Below are 20,265 nucleotides of genomic sequence, written 5' to 3'. Positions count from 1 at the left end.
AAGCCTCGTGACTGGTCACCGCGTCCTCCGTGTCACCGATCCGCTGTTCCGCCGCCGAGATCCGGGATCGGATCTTGTCGATATCTTGGCGCAGCAGCCCGACGTCAAGCTGCACGGCCTCGATCTTGTTCGTCAGCGCAGCCTGACACGCCGTGATAGCCGCCATCACCTCCGGGATCCCAGGCGGAGCATCCTCCACGCGGTCTGTCTGAGACGCCATGTTGGCCAGGGACAGAGCAGCAGGCCTCTGTAACGGGGCTTCCAGATGCTCAACGGGTGGGAGAAACTGCAGCTTCTTGGCCCTTCTGGGACCCCCCGAGCTCCTCGAAGGCATACACAATTTTCTGGCAGCAATTAACACCACAAACGGATGGTAGGACGGATAATTCTCCAGCAGAGCTCAGGCAGCACGTCTGCTCAGTCCACCATCCCGGCCACGCCCCAACACCACTTTAACTTTAAGATGCCTGAGAAAAGAACACACTGTCCCTGCCTATCTAGCTCTTTAACTGCACCCCGGGAAAACACACTACACAAGGCCGCCGCGCTGGCAGCCTTATAAAGTGCGGGGCGTGTACTAAACCCCCTGAGCTATAATTGGCCACAGGCATCCTGCCTGTGGCCAATTATGGCTCTCCTCGCTGCCGGGGTTGTGACTGGCCAAGCATGCGGGGTCACAGTGCATGCTTGGCAAATCATGAGCCAGCAATGCACTGCGATGGCATAGTGCATTATGGGCCGTTCGCGCCACACAAATTTGGTGCGAACGGTCCACAAAGTTCTGAATTCGCCGAACAGACAAACAGCCGATGTTCGAGTCGAACATGCGTTCGAGTCAAACACCGAGCTCATCCCTAAGTGGATATAATAAGAAAATAGGTCAGCAGCTAGCATCATTTATATAGTGAATAGTGCAACAAATGAAAAAAATAAAATGCAGCGCTTGTGAAAAATATCTAGACAATCCCTGGAGCGACCCTCAGGGATGAGTGTTAAGCTGATGACTACTAATATATAAAAACTAGCATCATACAAATACACAACAAATTGAATCAATGTGCACAAAATGAAAAGATGTATCTATAGTGACACAATAAAAAGTTCATGTGAAACATCAACAAACAGTCCATGAAGGAAAAAATATGAATGAAAGCTCCTCTCTTAGGTGCTATATAGTCCTGTTGAAAGGGGCACACAGGAGTGGTGCCTCTTCAAATAATGGTAGACAGGGATAGGCGGATTTCTCCAAATACCATTCACAAGTATGCATGTATCACAACAGGAAGATTGGGTATGCTTACCACAGATGATGGACACACACGCCATATAGCGGTGGATCAAACAGGCATTCAGACCATCCAAGCCAACAGGTCTTTGGTGGGAGATGGTGATGGTGTAATAATATACCTCGATGGTCACATCTCAGGCTATAAACAGTGGATGGTGTGCACCTGACACTCCGGCAGGCAAACGTGCCTATATGAGAAATATATATATATATATATATATATATATATATATATATATATATATATATATATATATGTATATATATATATATAGATAGATATATTTTTTTTTAATTAGAAGGCCGGTATGGTGGCCTTAATTTGTGGAAGGAGGTGGGGAGGGGGGGTATTTAAGTAGCCTACTCACCTGCGTTTTTCTTGTTGGTTCCAGTGCACGATACCCTCCCATCCCCATTTACAGGGCAATTCCTTCACATCCCTCTTCTACAGTCAACCATTACTTATCTTGGGTATGTTCCCTTTCTTGGCGTACCAACCAGCTGACCAGGGCACACCTCAGGTTAATGTAATGTTGTGAGTGTATATATATATTGCTTTATTCCATGAAATCTTTAGAAAAAGATTAAAAAGCAAGTCACTCAAGACAAAATCGTTACAATCATCTGTTCAGACAAAGATTATGTTTCGGGCTAATTTGTTCACGCCCTTCCTTAGATAAGTCAGAACACATCTGAAGGTTTTCACCACAATCATCTACTTTATATATGTTTCACAAGCATCATCACACATGCAATTAATATGGTTAATCATTCTCAGTTTCTATTCAATCAATGTTACAAATGCTAATCTTATACCATAGACACAGAAAATAGCTAATCGCATGGCCGATAATCTCAATATCTCATCGTCATCTTGCAATTAATCCTATTTTCAGATCTGAAAGACATATATATGCATAAAAAGATATATATCTTTTATATATATTGAAGTATAAAAATCTGTTCCGTCACCACACAGAACCAATGATTAAGGGTACATTTTTCACACACCCCCATAAAGGGGTATATATGTCAATCATCATTTGTAGTATATGCCATCAAATGTCCATGTGGATTAGTCTACATTGGTGAAACTACACAGAAAGTGAAGAATAGAATCGCAAGACACAAATATTCCATTAGGGATAAATTAACACAGCTACCACTTGCTAGACATATATGGTCCTGGAGGAAGAGGGTGGGATCGTGAATGACCCCTTAGAAAAAGAGAGGTACACTGGATCCATTTTTTTAATACAATTGCCCCATATGGTTTTCGATGGTCACATCTCAGGCTATAAACAGTGGATGGTGTGCACCTGACACTCCGGCAGGCAAACGTGCCTATATGAGAAATATATATATATATATATATATATATATATGTATATATATATATATATATAGATAGATTTTTTTTTAATTAGAAGGCCGGTATGGTGGCCTTAATTTGTGGAAGGAGGTGGGGAGGGGGGGTATTTAAGTAGCCTACTCACCTGCGTTTTTCTTGTTGGTTCCAGTGCACGATACCCTCCCATCCCCATTTACAGGGCAATTCCTTCACATCCCTCTTCTACAGTCAACCATTACTTATCTTGGGTATGTTCCCTTTCTTGGCGTACCAACCAGCTGACCAGGGCACACCTCAGGTTAATGTAATGTTGTGAGTGTATATATATATTGCTTTATTCCATGAAATCTTTAGAAAAAGATTAAAAAGCAAGTCATTCAAGACAAAATCGTTACAATCATCTGTTCAGACAAAGATTATGTTTCGGGCTAATTTGTTCACGCCCTTCCTTAGATAAGTCAGAACACATCTGAAGGTTTTCACCACAATCATCTACTTTATATATGTTTCACAAGCATCATCACACATGCAATTAATATGGTTAATCATTCTCAGTTTCTATTCAATCAATGTTACAAATGCTAATCTTATACCATAGACACAGAAAATAGCTAATCGCATGGCCGATAATCTCAATATCTCATCGTCATCTTGCAATTAATCCTATTTTCAGATCTGAAAGACATATATATGCATAAAAAGATATATATCTTTTATATATATTGAAGTATAAAAATCTGTTCCGTCACCACACAGAACCAATGATTAAGGGTACATTTTTCACACACCCCCATAAAGGGGTATATATGTCAATCATCATTTGTAGTATATGCCATCAAATGTCCATGTGGATTAGTCTACATTGGTGAAACTACACAGAAAGTGAAGAATAGAATCGCAAGACACAAATATTCCATTAGGGATAAATTAACACAGCTACCACTTGCTAGACATATATGGTCCTGGAGGAAGAGGGTGGGATCGTGAATGACCCCTTAGAAAAAGAGAGGTACACTGGATCCATTTTTTTAATACAATTGCCCCATATGGTTTAAACGTGGATTTTGATTTATATTTGTTTATTTAATAGGTTATTGGTTCTGTGTGGTGACTGAACAGATTTTTACATATATTTATTGAGGATATATATCTTTTTATGCCTATATATGTCTTTCAGATCTGAAAATAGGATGAATTGCAAGATGACAATGAGATATTGAGATTATCGGCCCTGCGATTATCTATGGTATAAGATTAGCATAACATTGATTGAATAGAAACTGAGAATGATTAACCATATTGATTCCATGTGTGATGATGCTTGTGAAACATATATAAAGTAGATGATTGTGGTTAAAACCTTCAGATGTGTTCTGACTGATCTAAGGAAGGGCGCAAACAAATCAGCCCGAAACATAATCTTTGTCTGAACAGATGATTGTAACGATTTTGTCTTGAATGACTCTACTTGCTTTGTAATCTTTTTCTAAAGATTTGATGGAATAAAGCAACAAATTTTTAAGCGCAGCAAAACAAGGTAGTTGGGAGGACCTGTTTGCTGGCACTAGATTAAGGCTGGGCTCACACCGAAGCGATGCGGGAACGCCGCGAATCCGCAGCGTTTTCCCGCATCGCATGCCTCCCGCCGGCAGTTCACACTGCCCTATGCGGACTGCTGGGAGTGTCAATGAAATCTTAATGACACCCCCAGATCAGTCCGCATATCGCAGTGCGATCTGCAAACTCGGACAGGAATCGGATCGCATGGTGTGAACACCCATGCGATCCGATTCTGCTGCGGACCAAAAAAAGGGTCCTGTGCGAGTTTGCGGCGGGTGCGATGCGAATTCAGCCATACTATCTGTATGGCTGAACTCGCATCGCACAGAGATCGGATGTGATTTGCACTGCAGTGCGGTGCGAATCACATCCGGGTCTCCCACCCGCAGCGGTGTGAACCCAGCCTGAAAGCTGTGTGCGGTTCTCCTCTACACTTCAATATATATATATATATATATTTCAATTGTGAAAATACTGTGTCGGAATGTCCCACACTCCGCTTCAGTGCTTCCGTCAGTATATCGCTTCCTAAATCCTGGAACACAAGACTAATGGATTTGGCTATAGTAACCCCCAAGAACCAGACAACACCAGTCTTGGAGTACATCAGAAATATCCTGCTTTATTTGAGATCTCATACAAATTATATACACCAGGGTGACAATACAAACTGTAGCCATAAACCTAATTAACATGAGCTAATTAACTAATCCTTTAACCAGACTAAGTGACTCAGAGATATGACCTTTCAGGGCAGCCTTGTCGTCTCCTAGCTCACCAACTATACAATACACCAGGGGTAGGCAACCTTTTGAGCACAGTGTGCCGAAAAATGTTTAAAAGAAATTGAGCAAAAATGTCAACTTCACACTCTCAATCAAGAAAATGATTTTTTATAAAGTAAATGCAGTAAACTACATAAGTAATGAGAAATTAACATCCTGCACTCTCACGCCTCAGATCAGACCCAATTCCTGCAACTCCACACCTCAGATCACTGTACCCCCCTGCTCATCTGCCCACCACTGTACCCCCTGCTCATCTGCTCCACCACTGTAACTCCCTTCTCATCTGGCCCAACACTAAACCCCCCTGCTCATCTGCCCCATTACTGTACCACCCTGCTTTTTGTCCCACTGCTGAACCCCCTTCTCATCCCTCCCACCACTGTACCTCTTGCACATCTGCCCCACCACTGTACCCCCTTGCACTTCTGTCCCACCACTGTAACCCCTTTGCTTATCTGCCCCACCAATGTACCTCTTTTCTCATCTGCTCCACCGCCATATCTCCATGATCTTCTGTCTCACTACTGAATCACCTTCTCATCTGTCCTAACACTGTACTCGTCTGCTCATCTGCCACACCACTGTAACCGGCTTTCTCATCTGCCCCACCAATGTACCTCCTGCAATCTGTCTCACCCCCTGCTCTTCTTCCCCACCTCTGTTCCCACTGCTCACCCCCTGCCTTTCTGCCCCAACACTGAACCCCCCTGCTGATCTGGCCCATCACTGTACCATCCTGCTCATCTGGCCCATCACTGTACTCCCCCTGCTCATCTGGCCCACCACTGAACCCCCTTTTCATCTCTTCCACCACTGTACCTCCCTGCACATCTGCCCCTCTGCAGTACCCTCCTGCTCTTCTGTTCCACCTCTGAACCCCTCCTGCTCATCTGCTCCACCGCTGTACCCTCTTCTCATCTATGATATGTAGAATGGTGAAAGGAAGCAGAGATGAGACACATCTACCTGTCCTGGCACATCATCCTGCTGATCCACCTCTCACATCAAGCCCACATGCTTGTATGTGATGTCAGATACAACCATGTGGAATGGATGCGCAATGATGAGCTCAGGTCAAGGGCACTTTTTGAAAGCAGTGGGTCTGTGTGCAGGATCATAAGTTGGGCCCCCGCAGCTGAGAAAAAGTGGTTGTGTGTGATTTTCATTGTGCTGAATACAGTCTGTGGCTTAAAGAGAGTGCAGGTGCAGTGTGGGGAATTCTGAAATTGGAATGCATTAGTGTCTCACTGACACTTCCATGTGCTGCTCTGCTGATGGGGAGGGAGTCGAGTGTCAGCAAAAGAGGCTTTGTGTGCCGGGGGTTGCCTACCCCTGCAATACACATTATCATAAATATCAACACAGAACTCCTTCACACAAGAGTTAATTAGCACAAACAACAATGCATGAAAGAGTCTTATGCCCCGTACACACGTTCCGATTATCGGACCACAAAAGTCGCTTTCGGACAGATCGTTCGATAATCTGATCGTTAGTACGCAGCTTTCGACAGCCGATCACGACAGTCCGTCCAACTAAATCCGAAGGAACAAACAGGAAAACTTTGGTCGGATGACAGCCCATCGTACGACAGTCGTGTAGTCAGTACAGTATGGGTCCGATAAAAGTCATTAGACAAACACCACGCATGATCGGAAACATGAAAATAAACCAGAAGGACACACAGGTCACACGTTTTTGACATCATTTAAAATACGTAGCTACGCACGACGGAAGATTTTTCCAGAATCGTACGACAAAAGTCTTACACACATTTTGCACTGTTGTATTCAATCTTAGTTGTATACAACAAAATGTGAACGATCGGTCTTACGATAATCGGAATGTGTGTACGGGGCATTAGAAACCACACTAGACTTATTTACAACAAACACATTATAGCAGACAACAGACATACAGGTGGCTGGAGTTGATGGCATCAGCATCTGCTACAAGTCCCAACAGTATGAATCAGTCACTATTTCTAATATGGCATATACAGGATTCCCAGAGTCTATGTGTCTTGGGTGGACATGCACCTAAATCCAAAGTAACACCACCTCAAAGGTCCCCAGGCATACACCTCACAAAGAGAACCATTCTCCCAAAGTCCCTTCCAAAAGCCTCTGTTCCGGGTGAGTCTATCACAAATAAATTTTACATTTATTGTATATTATATTCATATAAACAGTCTAAAAACTCAAGTATCGTTATAAATAAAGTACATCATCAGAAACTATTTATAAAACCTACTTGTCTGAACTCTAAAATTATTCTGGGTAGTGGATGTAGATCTTTAAGTAGATGTAGCTTTAGAAGAAACAAAAAACACATTGGTATTTTAAACTTTACTGAGATCTGTAGTTTGCTATCAAACCTTTGATCCAAAATTTAACAATATGAAAAGAGGTGATATACTACTGTTTTTTTTATACTGTATACTGTTAGTAGGTAAGGATTCATGTAATATTTAAATAAACATCATTTAATTTGTTAAAGTACTGTGTAACATAAAACATTACCAATTATTTAATAAAACACTTTTTTCAATTTTTCTTCATCCTTTGTTTTATCTCAGTGCTGCTGATCTTCTGCAGCCACTTTCTGTGCACATTCACTAAAAACTATGGTTGCATGGAATTTCACAGGGCAGGTTTCCTTCTGCTGGTGACAACAGTGGACTATGCCCGCATAATGTGTGATGGAATGATCAACTATAGTCTCTTTTGAAAGACCCTGTGCTGAAAGTTGACGGTTAACCAAAAAAAAAAAAAAAAAACCTATAGCGTATTAAAGTCTGCCTATAGTTTTGCATTCAGCAAGTCAAATGTTGTGCAGACACCTGGACCTGGAGAAATCTTCACGGAGGGTAATTCTACTAATCATAGCTAAAACCGTCACTTCCTGTAGCCATGTTTAAGCTAGTGTAAATATCTAATACTATTAGCGGTTACCCCCTATTTGGGGAAGGAATTCCATTTTCTTATTCAGAGTATATTTATATGTACTCTACAGTGAGCCTCCTAGATGGAACTATATCTGGAATTACACACCCCATTAGTGTCAGAACAAAACATTTGTATATGCTTTCAATCCTTGAGCAGGTTAGAAACTAATGTTTATTTCTGAGCTACCCATATTTAGGTACTTATTAACCAATATTTTATCTTAGTAATACAGATTCACTGTTTTGGGTGTAAAAAAAAAAAAAACACTCTGCCTTTTAGTACATACAGTCAGGTCCATATGTTTTTGGACACAGGCACAATTTTTTGTTTACCAAAACATATTCAAGCTATAGTTATATAACTGATATGGGCTGAGAGTGCACACTCTCGGGTTTAATTGTAGGGCATGTACAGTCAAATCGGGAAAGGGTTTAGAAATTACATCTCTCAAGAATAGCCACCCCCCCCCCCCCTTTTTTAAGGGACCAAAAGTAATTGGACAACTTTATAAAAAGCTGTTTCATGGCCAGGTGTGGGCTACTGCTTTGTTATTTCTTCATCAATTAAGCATGTAAAAGATCTAAAGTTGATTCTAAGTGTGGTATTTGCATTTGGAATCTATTGCTGTGAACCTACATCATGTATTCAAAGGAGCTGTCCATGCAAGTGAAACAGGCCATTGTAAGGCTTCAAAGATAGCAGCAACATTAGGAGTGGCTAAATCAACAATTTGGTACATTCTTAGGAAAGAACGCACTAGTGGTGGATGATCGCAGGATCTCTATGGTAAAGAAAAACCCATTCATAACATCCAGACAAGTGAAGGACACTCTCCGGGAGGTGGGTGTATCTGTTAGGGCTGGCTTAGCCCTTCCTCCTCTGGGCTGGCCACTCAGCTGTCGGCTAATTGTCAGCTCTCTTCTCTCTCCACAGTTACCAGCTGTTCCCGATGATGCTCGTCTGGCCTGCCTATTTAAAGTCTTCCAGCTCATTTCTCCATTGCCTTCACGTTTGGTCACATCACTAGGAACCATCTCCTGCTGTTTCAAGACTGGCTTGCTACATCCCTCTTGGCTTCCATCCTGCTTGCAGTTGCTCTCCTTGGATCCCTTATGTCTGGACTGGCTGATTACCCGATCTGGTTTATGAACTTTGGACTGGCTGACTACCCGATCTAGCTACTGGATTCTGGCTTGCTTGATTACGCTTTTTCCTGTTTACCTTTTTATTTTTATTAATAAACAAGTGTTATATGTTATTAATAAACAAATGTTTTATGTTATTTTTCTGTCTCTGTCTGTGGGGGAAATGGGGGGACTGTGTATAAAAATGGTTGCAGTTCCTATAATTTGTACTTGATATTTATGTTAAACTCCTTGAATTAAAGCTGAAAGTCTGCACTTCAAATTCATTTGGATTGATTCATTTTAATTTTATTCTGGTGGCACACAGAGCCAAAAATATGAAAATTGTGCCTGTGTCCAAATAAATATGGACCTAACTGTATGCCCATACAATTTAATAAAGTGCTCCTGATTTTGAAAGATGCCACTTACATGTATAACAATTCAGAGAACTTTGTAAACATAAAATATAGTGATTACCGCTGGCTCTGCTGTAGATGGAAAATGGCACAGGTTTGTCCGAGGAAGCTTGGTTTTGCACTTGAGATGCAAATGCAGCTTTCCATAAAGCACCTACAATAAAGAAATTATAATTGGCGAGGAAGTACCCATGTAACATAATACAGGGAGTTTAAATATTCTGAAATATAAAAAGATAATTAGTCTTTGAACTGAACATGCACTCCAAATATAATCCTCTTTAGAAAATATGGGGCCTGCATTTGCTAACTTTTTGTTAAAGTTGCATGTTAAGAGTGCAGGGGTGGTTTTTCCGATCCTGATTTTAGTACCTAGTGGGTCACCTACATAAAAGAAGTATGCAGCAAGGGCAGATGGAAAACCCAAAGCACATATTTTTCCCAAGTAAATGGCTCAATCGGTAATGAACCCACGATCAGAATGACAATTTCAGGGGCTACAGATGCTACAACTTTAAGTGCAATGGCATTTCCCACAGTTCTATTCTCCTGAGTTTACTTTAAGACCCTTTTCACACTGGGGCATTTTTCAGGGGTTTAGCATTAAAAAAGGTGTCTTTAAAGGGCCTGAAAGAAGCCTGATCTGCTATCTCAGTGTGAAAACCCGAGTGCTTTCACACTGAGACCTCTTTCACACTGGGGCGTTTTAGCATTACAAAAAAGTGCCTGTAAAGCGCCTGAAAGAAGCCTCACCTGCAATGCCAATGTGAAAGCCTGAGTGCTTTCACACTGAGGTGCTGCACTGGCAGGGTGTCATAAAAAGTCCTGCAAGCAGCTTCTTTGCAGTGCTTTACAGGCGCTTTTTTTACCGCTAAATCGCCTGAAAAACACCCAGTGTGAAAGGGGTCTAAAGTTGAACTCCAGGCAAACACCCTTATACATGGTTGAAATACATATGGCCACTTTTATATCTACCAAAGGCTTTGTAATCTTGGCCAGCCACTCTTGTGATACAGTCTAACATAGGTTCTAATCCTTTCCCACTCTGCCCAAAACTTAAAAACAAAGGTGCATGCATGAAGGTAAAACAACTTCTCTTTGCAGCAGCCCCCCCCCCCCAATAATCACCTGAGCCCCATCTCAATCCAGCGATGTGCACTAGAGCTTTGGCTCTCCAGGGACTCTCTCTCCGCATTGAGCCAGTGAGCCAATGAGGAGAGACAGAGGGGCGGGGCCGAGTTGTGGCTCTGTGTGTGAATGGACATGCATTCTAAAATGGTAAGCAGCAAATTTTATATATTTTAAGTTATGCTAAGTGAATAGAAACATGCAACATTTGGGCGGCACAGTGGTGTAGTGGTTAGCACTCTCACCTAGCAGTAAAAAGGGTTGCTGGTTTGAATCCCAACCACGACTACCTGCCTGGAGTTTGCATGTTCTCCCTGTGCCTGCGTGGGTTTCCTCCGGGTACCCCGGTTTCCTCCCACAATCCAAAGACATGCAGGTAGGTTAATTGGCTTCTGTCCAAAATTGGCCCTAGTATATGAATGGGGACTTTGGATTCTGGGCTCCTTGAGCGTAGGGACCAATGTGAGTGTGCAATGTACAGGGATAGGGGTAGAAACCTCACTCAGGTTGGACTGGATGGACTGGTGTCTTTATTCAACCTTACTAACTATAAAACAAATATAAAGTGGATGTTATCCCAATTTGGCAGCAAACATGGAAATATACCACAAGAACAGTACAAAATCGAGGACAAAAATTTGCTTAATTTATCAACATGTAAGAACTGTATGTATTTACCATAGTAACCAAATCATTTTATTTTTATGTGCAAGTGAAAAAAATGAAAGGAAAAAATAGGTTGCTAATTACAACACGGAACAGTTCTTATTTTATGATAAATAATGATGATAAATAAAGCCATGTATTTTTCATGTGTCAGGTAAATATGTGCATACTTCATTCATACTGGTACCTCTTGCGAAGTTCAGCATGCATGCAGCAGATGGCACATTTACCATTACCAGAGATCATGCAGTTAATGTATTTCATCTTTTAGAGCTGGTTCACACAGGGGTAACTCAGGATCCGACTTCAGGTCGCCCCTAGTCACCTCAAGTCGTGCTACGTGTTAAAAAAACAATGTAAGTGAATGAGAGCCGTCTTAATGCATACTACTGAAGTCGCCCGACTTCAGAAAAGGTTCCTGTACTACTTCTATCCGACTTCTAGGGGACTGGTACCCATTGATTTCAATGGAAGTCCCCTCCAAGTCGGATCTACGTATATTGAGGCAACAATCAGCTCTCGAAAGGGAACTCCATGCCAAATTTTAAATAAAAAACCGGCATGGGTTCCCCCTCCGGGAGCATACCAGGTCCTTAGGTCTCGTATTTATTTTAATGGGAAGCCCTCCTATGTCCAAAATCCATACCAGACCATTATCCGAGCACGCAGCCTGGCCGGTCAGGAAAGGGGGTGGGGACGACGAGCGCCCCCCCCCCCCCTCCTGAGCCATACCAGGCCGCATGCCCTCAACATGGGGGGGTTGGTGCTTTGGGGAAGGGGGGCGCCATGCAGCCCCCCACCCCAAAGCACCTTGTCCCCATGTTAATGAGGACAAGGACCTCTTCCTGACAACCCTGGCCGGTTGTTGGGGTCTGCGGCAGGGGGCTTATCGGAATCCAGGAGCCCCCTTTAATAAGGGGGCCCCAAGATCCCGGCCCCCCACCCTATATTAATGAGTAAGGGGTACATCATACCCCTACCCATTCACCTGGGGAAAAAAAGTGTCAATAAAAACACAACACAGGTTTTTAAAGTAATTTATTAATCAGCTCCAGGGGTCTTCTTCCGACGTCGGGGGTCTTCTTTCGACTTCTCCGCTCTGTTCGGCCTCTTCTCCCGCTCTCCGGCGTCGTCTCCCGCTGTCCGGTGTCTTCTCCCTGGCTCCTCCGCTGTCTTCTTGCAGCTCTTTTACTAGCGGAGGAGCCCGGTCTCCTCTGTCCTTCTTCCTTCTTCTTCCCTCTTCTCTCTTCTTTCTTCTTCCAATGTTGACACGCCGGTTTCTTCCGCTGTAATGGCTTGTGCGACGTGCGCGGAGACTTACATAGATATGGGGTGTGGTCACCGGGTGATGTCACAAGGTGACCCCGCCCCTTTATGACATCAAGTCCCAGGGCATGCTGGGACTGTGATGTCGTAAAGGGGCGGGGTCACCTTGTGACATCACCTGGTGACCACGCCCCATACCTATATAAGAAGGAGAAGGGATCTCACCGCTCCAGGAGCATACATTCAGGCTCTAAACTGTCTCTTCGGCTGGGAAGAGCTGCAAGAAGACAGCGGAGGAGCCCGGGAGAAGACGCCGGAGAGCTGGAGACAGCGGAGGAGCCCGGGAGAAGACGCCGAAGAGCTGGAGACGACGCCGGAGAGCGGGAGAAGAGGCTGAACAGAGCGGAGAAGTCGGAAGAAGACCCCCGACATCGGAAGAAGACCATCAGAGCTGATTAATAAATTACTTTAAAAACCTGTGTTGTGTTTTTATTGACACTTTTCCCCAGGTGAATGGGTAGGGATACGATGTACCCCTTACTCATTCACATAGGGTGGGGGCCGGCATCTGGGGGCCCCCTTATTAAAGGGGGCTCCCGTATTTCGATAAGCCCCCCGCCCGCAGACCCCGGCAAACAACAGCCAGGGTTGTCGGGAAGAGGCCCTTGTCCTCATCAACATGGGGATAAGGTGCTTTGGGGTGGAGGAGCCACAGGGCTCCCCCTTCCCCAAAGCACCAACCCCCCATGTTGAGGGCATGCGGCCTGGTATGGTTCAGGGGGGGCACTCGCTCGTCCCCACCCCCTTTCCTGACTGGCCAGGCTGCATGCTTGGATAAGGGTCTGGTATGGATTTTGGGGGGACCCCCATGCTGTTTTTTTCGGCGTAGAGGAGCTTCCCCTTAAAATCCATACCAGACCTAAGGGCCTGGTATGCTCCCGGAGGGGGAACCCATGCCGTTTTTTATTTAAAATTTGGCATGGAGTTCCCCCTTGAGAGCTTATTATTCTCTGATTGGCCACGGCCAAAGTCGCCTGGCCTGGGGCGACTTCAATTCGTGTTGTAAGTCTCCCCAAGTCTTGTTATTCATACTCAAGTCGTGTCCAAGTTGCCTCCAAAAGTCGCGCTGGAAGTCGTGTTGCCCCTGTGTGAACCGGCTTTTAGGGTTATCTTCTTATAGACAAGTTAACATGCCCACCTCTCGAAGTTCCTTACTGCTTGTTAATCTAAACTTTTCCCCTGCAGCAAGGTGGGCCTCATGTTCCAAGTCTTTAAGATGCATCTACAAAACAAAATATGCATTTTAACTAAATTAGCATACTACTATAATACTGCATGTATTGTTCATGCACTAACCAAATATACAATACTGTACAATCCTCTGGGATCAAACAATTACTACATTCTGAATGGCACGCCAATGCACACCAACAGTGTAAGCATCTACCCTTCAGTGCACCACAACACACAGATGTAAATAAGTGTAAGTTATGGTGCGCTGCATTGATCTAAAAGAGTGTAGGTGGCTGTTTTGTTGAGGTGTATTAAGGAGTAGTTTAAAGTGAATGGGCTTAAAGTGTTTGTTACCCCAACATTTCATATTCCTGATATGTGTCTGCTGTACCATGGACTTTTTTTAAAAAGTATCCTGTTCTTTTAGCATTGCTTCCTTTGTATGAAACCCCTGGTGATCCCGCCAGTCCCGCTGATTTCCTATTTCAAACTGACACAGTAGCACATCCACCCTAGCATGCTCTCAGTTTTCTAGCTGTGCTGGGAGCACAGCCCGTCTGTCTTCCAATGGCCAAGACGTCCCCCCCCCCCGCACATGCACAGCTCTTCACTCAGAACACCAGTGTACTGCTGTTTCTCTGCCTCCTGCTGACACACCTACAGTAATATTTCCTTTGGTAATATACAGATTGTACTATTTTTAAAGAAACCATGAGCGAGCAGACAAAACACATTTCTTTATTTTTTTATGGGAATCACATTCAATTGTAGGTTATAACAGAATTGCACAATCAAAAACACAAAACATGGCAACAAGTAAACAAAACAAAATGACCCTTGTTCAAATGCTCCATCTCCTTAGTTCTTAATACTGTGTATTCCCCCATTAGCATCAATGACAGTGCGCAGTTTTTTGTAATAGTTGTCTATGAGGCCACAAATTCTTGCAGGTGGTATAGCTGCCCATTCATCTTGGCAAAATGCCTCCAGGTTATGCAAAGTCTTTGGTCATTTTGTATGAACCTCACATTTGAGATCTCTCCAGAGTGCCTCGATGATATTAAAGGTCAGGAGACTGATGGCCACTCCAGAATCTTCTGCTGTAACTACTGGAGAGTCAACTTGGCCTTGTGTTTAGGGTCATTGCCATGCTGAAAAGTCCAACGTCCCAGGCGCAGCTTTCATGTAGAAAAATGCAATCTGTCTACCAGTATTTTCTGATAACATGCTGCATTCATCTTGCCATAAATTTTCACAAGAGTCCCCATGCCTTTAGAACTCAACCCCCTAAAACATCAGTGAGCCACCACCATGCTTCACAGTGGGGATGGTATTCTTGTCACTAAAGGCCTTGCTGACCCCTCTTCAAATATAGCGCTCATGGTTGTGACCATAAACTCTAATTTTAGTCTCATCACTCCAGATTACAATATGATAAAAGCTGTGATGCATGCCAAGGTGTTGTCAGACATATTGTAACCAGGCTTTTTTGTGGCATTGGTGCAGTGAAAGCTTCTTTCTGGCAACCCCGGGCTAGTTCCCTTAACGTAGGCTCAATAAGGGGGTGCGCCAGCGTTACCCCTGTACAGCCAGGTCCACTCCAGGGTAATCCCTCAGTAGGGAAAGGTATTGACTCTCGCTCAAGATGAACCCACAGCTTATCATCCAAATGCCTGCACCAGTCAACTGTCCTGTTCATATGGACAGCTGTATAGTACCATGCCGGGTCCGGGAGTCCAACCCCACCCCTGTGCTTTGGTCTAAGCAGTAAGGCTCGGCTGAGCCTCGGTGGCTTGCCTTGCCATACGTATCTGACAAAGATGTATCGCAGTGCCTTAAAGAACGATTGGGGAATCCTTACAGGCAAAGCTTGCATAAGGTATAGAAGCCGCGGCATTACGTTCATTTTGAGCACATTACACCTTCCAAACCAGAAGGTTGCCAAATTTGACCATCTCTCTAGGTCAATGGTAAAGGTTTTCAGGAGGGGCTGGAAATTCAGTTGGAAAACAAGGTGCGGGTCCGGGGGAATCTTGGTGCCCAGGTATTGTATGGCATGAGATGCCCAGCGAAAGGGGAAGTTATTTCTCATACATATCTGAGCGTTGGAAGGCAAGGAGACGTTAAGTGCCTCCGACTTCTGTAAATTGATTTTGAAATCCGACAATGCTCCATATCGTCTTATTTCCGCTAAGAGATTCGGCAGCGTGGTGTGCGGCTCTGAGACATAAAACAGGAGATCATCTGCAAAGGCAGCGACTTTATGGTGATACGATGAGGTTTCCAGCCCATTAATGTCAGCGTTAAGTCTGATATGATGGAGTAAGTGCTCAATAGAGAGCACAAACAGGAGGTGGGACAAGGGACATCCCTGCCTCGTCCCATTGCCTATATTGAAATGAGACGAGGCGATCCCATTGACCCTAACCACCGCTGTTGGTGAAGAGTAGAGAGCCGTTATCCATGAGAGCATGGGAGGAGGCACTCCCAGGCGTTGCAGGGTGGCTAGCAGAAAAGGCCAGCTCACCCTGTCAAACGCCTTTTCACCGTCTACAGATAGCAACATAAGCGGTACTTTAAGGCTCTTTCTATGATATTCACAGTCCTTGTGGTGCTGTCTCTGGCTTCCCTATTATGAATAAACTCCACCTGATCCAAAGGTATCAGGCGTTGAAGAATAGGTGCCAGCCATTCCACCAGTATTTTGGTAAACAGTTTCAGGTCGCAATTCAGCAGGGAGATAGGTCTGTAGCTAGTACAGAGAAGCGTGTTCTTCTCTGGTTTGGATATGACCGAAATGCTTGCCTGTAAGAGTTCCGGTGGGACAGACTGGCCCTCTAAAATGGCATTAAAGGCCGAAACAAATGGCGAGGCCAGCAAGGAGTGGAATGTCTTATAGTAAGGGACTGTAAATCCATCCGGGCCAGGCGCCTTGCCCTTGGGTGAGTCAGCCAAGGCAGCCGACAATTCCTCCGGTGAGATTGGTTGTGAGAGCGACTCCATCTCCTCTGGTGTAAGGAAGGGGAGGTTCGCCGATGCCAGGTATGATTCAATGGCTGTTGATTGGGCCCGAAGGGTGTCTACCGACGCCTGAGGGTGTGGATTGTAGAGGGCCTCATAGAAGGAGTGAAAACACTCTGCAATCATGAATTTTGGCACCCATAGGGGAGTATATGGCCGGGATAAAAAGACGCATTTCGTTGGGCTCATAAGGCATTCGCCAGGGACCTACTGCATTTGTCCCCATACTCATAATATGTTCTACGAACCCACATGAGCCTGTTTTTTGCTTGAAAGAGAGAAAATTCTCAAATTTGCTCTCTAAGGTCCTTCACCTCTACTTCTAGAGTGTCAGTTGGTAGTGACTTGTGTTGCTGTTCACACGCATGCAATTTGGAGATGAGGTCAGAAAGAGCCTTGGTTCTAGCAACCTTAAGTCTGTGTCCATGCTTGATAAGAATGCCCCTAATGTAACATTTGTGAGCAGCCCAGACCGTGAGGGGGTTGGGAACTGAATCCCGATTGTTCTCAAAGAAGCCTTCTATTTCCCGCAGCAAATCTGAGTGGGTCTCCGTGTCTTTCAGGAGAGACTCATTCAGCTGCCACCACGACTGGCCACGCGATTCCGGTTGGAGCTTCAGCACCAAAGAAATCGGTGCATGATCGGACAAAGCTATATGTCCGATCCGAGCGTCAGATACCAGTGGTAGGGCGTTGTGGGCAACCAAGAACAGGTCTATACGCGAGTATGAGCCATGAACGGCAGAGAAGAACGAATAGTCTCTCCCCTGCGGGTTGAGGGTACGCCATACGTCTATCAGTCGGTGAGAGTGGAATAATTCTCTTATTTGGGCACGCGTTCTTATAGACAGAGCAGAAGTGCCCGTCGATGAGTCTCTGTGGGGATCCAGGGTAAGGTTAAAGTCTCCCCCAACAATCAGGGTACCTTCCCGAGAATGCAGCCAGGGCATCAAGGCACGCATCTAGGGCCGGCAGTTGGCCCACATTCGGCATGTATAGGTTAGCAAGAGTAAAGGTTTGCAAGTGGAGTGTACCCTTAAGAAAGAGGTACCTCCCTTCACTATCGGTTCGGATGTCTAACAGCTGCCACGGCAAGTTTTTAACAAGGAGGATACACACTCCCTTTGATTTTGAAGCAGAGGAGGTGCTATCGTAGGCTATAGGGAAGTGTTTACTGTAAAGCCGCGGTATTTGGTCTGCCCTGAAATGGGTCTCCTGGAGGAAAACTACCTGGGGCTTCATCCGCCACAGCTCCGCTAGGCAGCTGGACCTTTTTTCAGGTATATTTAGCCTTTTTACATTCCAGGAAACCAGCTTCAGGGCCATGGCGACCGCTGTACCGGTCTTGTGCTCCCCACCAGAGTCCAAAAGAAGGGAAGGGTCCAAGGACAAAGAAAAGGTGGAGCAGAAAGGATGGGTAGTGGGGGGCTAGGAGAAGCCCCAACCTAGTGAAGAAAGGGGCAGGGGTAAGGATGGATCTGGGAAATTCTAATGCTCCTATCGGAGAAAACCTGCCGGCTAAGGCAGCGGGGCCTATTGGGGGAAGAGGTAGGGCACTGTAGAGGGAGGAACTCGTCAGTACAGTACCCCCCCAGCAGCCCAGGGTCAATACAGCCACAAGCGGGCTTACAGAGGGTTTCTTCAGCATCACTACAGCAACTCAGCAAAAAAAAAAAGAAAACGTTACATATCTTCATTTCAGTCTGCAGCAAACAGTTAATAACATTAAAACAATGTAAGAACAGATAACCATAGTAAAACTTACAGGTCAGAGTATATGTATCCTTATACCACCCAGGTACCAACCCTACTCCCCCTCCCCGAAACCTCTCCTCTCCAAGAGGAGGGAGCAGAAAAAAAAGGGGGGGGGAGAATCCTCCCACTCAACTTGGTGGCATGCGGCAGATCCACAGGTCCCGTGGCTGCTCAGATTGGTATCCCGTCTCCCACAGAGGTCTCCGGGAGGCCGAACAACCTGTGGTGCTCAGGTCTCTAGGTGACAAGAAATGGGGGGGTTGGTAATTCTCCGGGGGGTGGTCGGGCAGCGTGGCAAGTCTTTCCATGATGATTTCTGACCCACTGAGGGTGTCCTGGGGGCCTGTAGGTAGGCAGTCACTCCCAAGTCTTAAGCAGCCTTGTCCAGCCCAGGCCCTCACCCAGGTGTTGGTTAGTTCAGGTCCGCGGCCCCCTCCCCCCCCCCCCGGGACCCGTGATGGTGAACTCTGTTAAGGGTGGCTCCGGGTGTCTCTCAGGTATAACAACTAACAAATGTCAATAAACTCCAGGTGTCAAGATGTGTGAGGAAGCTCTACTCACTCAGGGTTCGTGGTCTTGAGGTGCCTGCGATCTCCGGCATTGGGATCGGTGGTTTCTCCTCGACCTCTGGGGTCTGGCCGGTGGGTTGATCGCGGTGGCTAAGGTACTTTGGGTAACAGCAAACACCAGCCAGTCAGGGATAGTGGCCGATGGTAGACCCAATGTTTCCAAGAAAGAGGGAACCTCTGAGGGGTGTCGTAGTGTATAGGGCCTACCATTTTTGCGCACTATGAGATGAAATGGGTGACCCCATTTGTAGGGGATCCTCTGTTCATTCAGTCTCTCCAGAAGAGGCCGCAGGCAGCGTCGCATCTGTAGAGTCCTCCGAGAGACATCTGGCAGTAGAGTGATCTGAGCTCCGTCAAAGTCTATGCTGCCTTTGTGCCATGCTGCTTGTAGGACATCCTCCTTCACTGAGTAGCTGTGAAGACAGCACAGAACGTCACGCGGCCTGCCCTCAGTGGGGCCTCTAGGTCCCATAGTCCTGTGAACTCTGTCAATGGCAATTTCTGTGTCAGCAGGGCAGTCCAAGCAAGTGTTGAAGATGGCTGTGACTGTTACTTTAAGGTCAGCTTGACCAGTAGCTTCAGGCAAGTCCCTGATCCTAATATTGCGCCTGCGATTGCGATTTTCAAGATCGTCCACTAATAGTTGCAGCTGTGCAACTCTGTCTGTGAGGGTATCTTGCGTGTCTTTCAAGCCTGCCAAATCAGTGTTCAGAGAAGTCACATCAGTCACTAAGGTAGTCACCCGTGCGTTCGTGGCCGAGACCTCAGTTTGACCCCCGCTATCTCATTTCTAAGGGTCGTTTCAAACCTGGCCGCCATGCAGCTAAAGTCCTCCTTAGTGGGGAGATTTTGGAGTAGGGCCCACATGGTTCTGTCTCCCATAAGTGCTGATGGGTGGAACAGCTGCGCTTCCCTCTGTGTGCCTGAGGCAGGTGCTGGCTGACTGCGCGGCTCTAGGGTGAGGGATCCTCTGCGGGAAGGCCCCTGTGTGACCCATGGGGGAACCATGGCGGCAGGCCGCTATGCTCCGGGCTGCCCAGGGAAGCCAGGGATAGTGAGCGGAGGAGAGATGGAGATAGGTCGCTGGGTGGGGAGAACGGAGGCATGTCATGGCTCTGTGGTGCTCTTCTCACCTTCCTCCGGTGGCTC

At 45.6% G+C, this 20,265-nt stretch overlaps 1 protein-coding gene across 1 annotated transcript in view; it reads right to left on the bottom strand.

Annotated features, from left to right (window-relative positions):
- POLN (DNA polymerase nu) overlaps positions 1-20,265 on the bottom strand; it is a 307,936-nt gene that overhangs the window by 170,954 nt on the left and 116,717 nt on the right. Inside the window, exons 8-10 of the mRNA XM_077478450.1 lie at positions 13,737-13,820; positions 9,540-9,632; positions 7,241-7,297 (exon numbers count right to left, since the gene is read on the bottom strand). Of these exons, the coding sequence (XP_077334576.1) occupies positions 7,241-7,297; positions 9,540-9,632; positions 13,737-13,820 (234 nt within the window). The remainder of the gene's footprint in view (positions 1-7,240; positions 7,298-9,539; positions 9,633-13,736; positions 13,821-20,265) is intronic.

The sequence above is a fragment of the Lithobates pipiens genome, unplaced genomic scaffold, assembly GCF_037356315.1.
Source record: "Lithobates pipiens isolate NorthernLeopardFrog02 unplaced genomic scaffold, aLitPip1_a1.2 Scaffold_13, whole genome shotgun sequence".
Lineage (NCBI taxonomy): Eukaryota > Metazoa > Chordata > Amphibia > Anura > Ranidae > Lithobates > Lithobates pipiens.
Note: the sequence above shows the minus strand (reverse complement) of the source record. Positions and strands in the feature narration are given on the sequence as shown.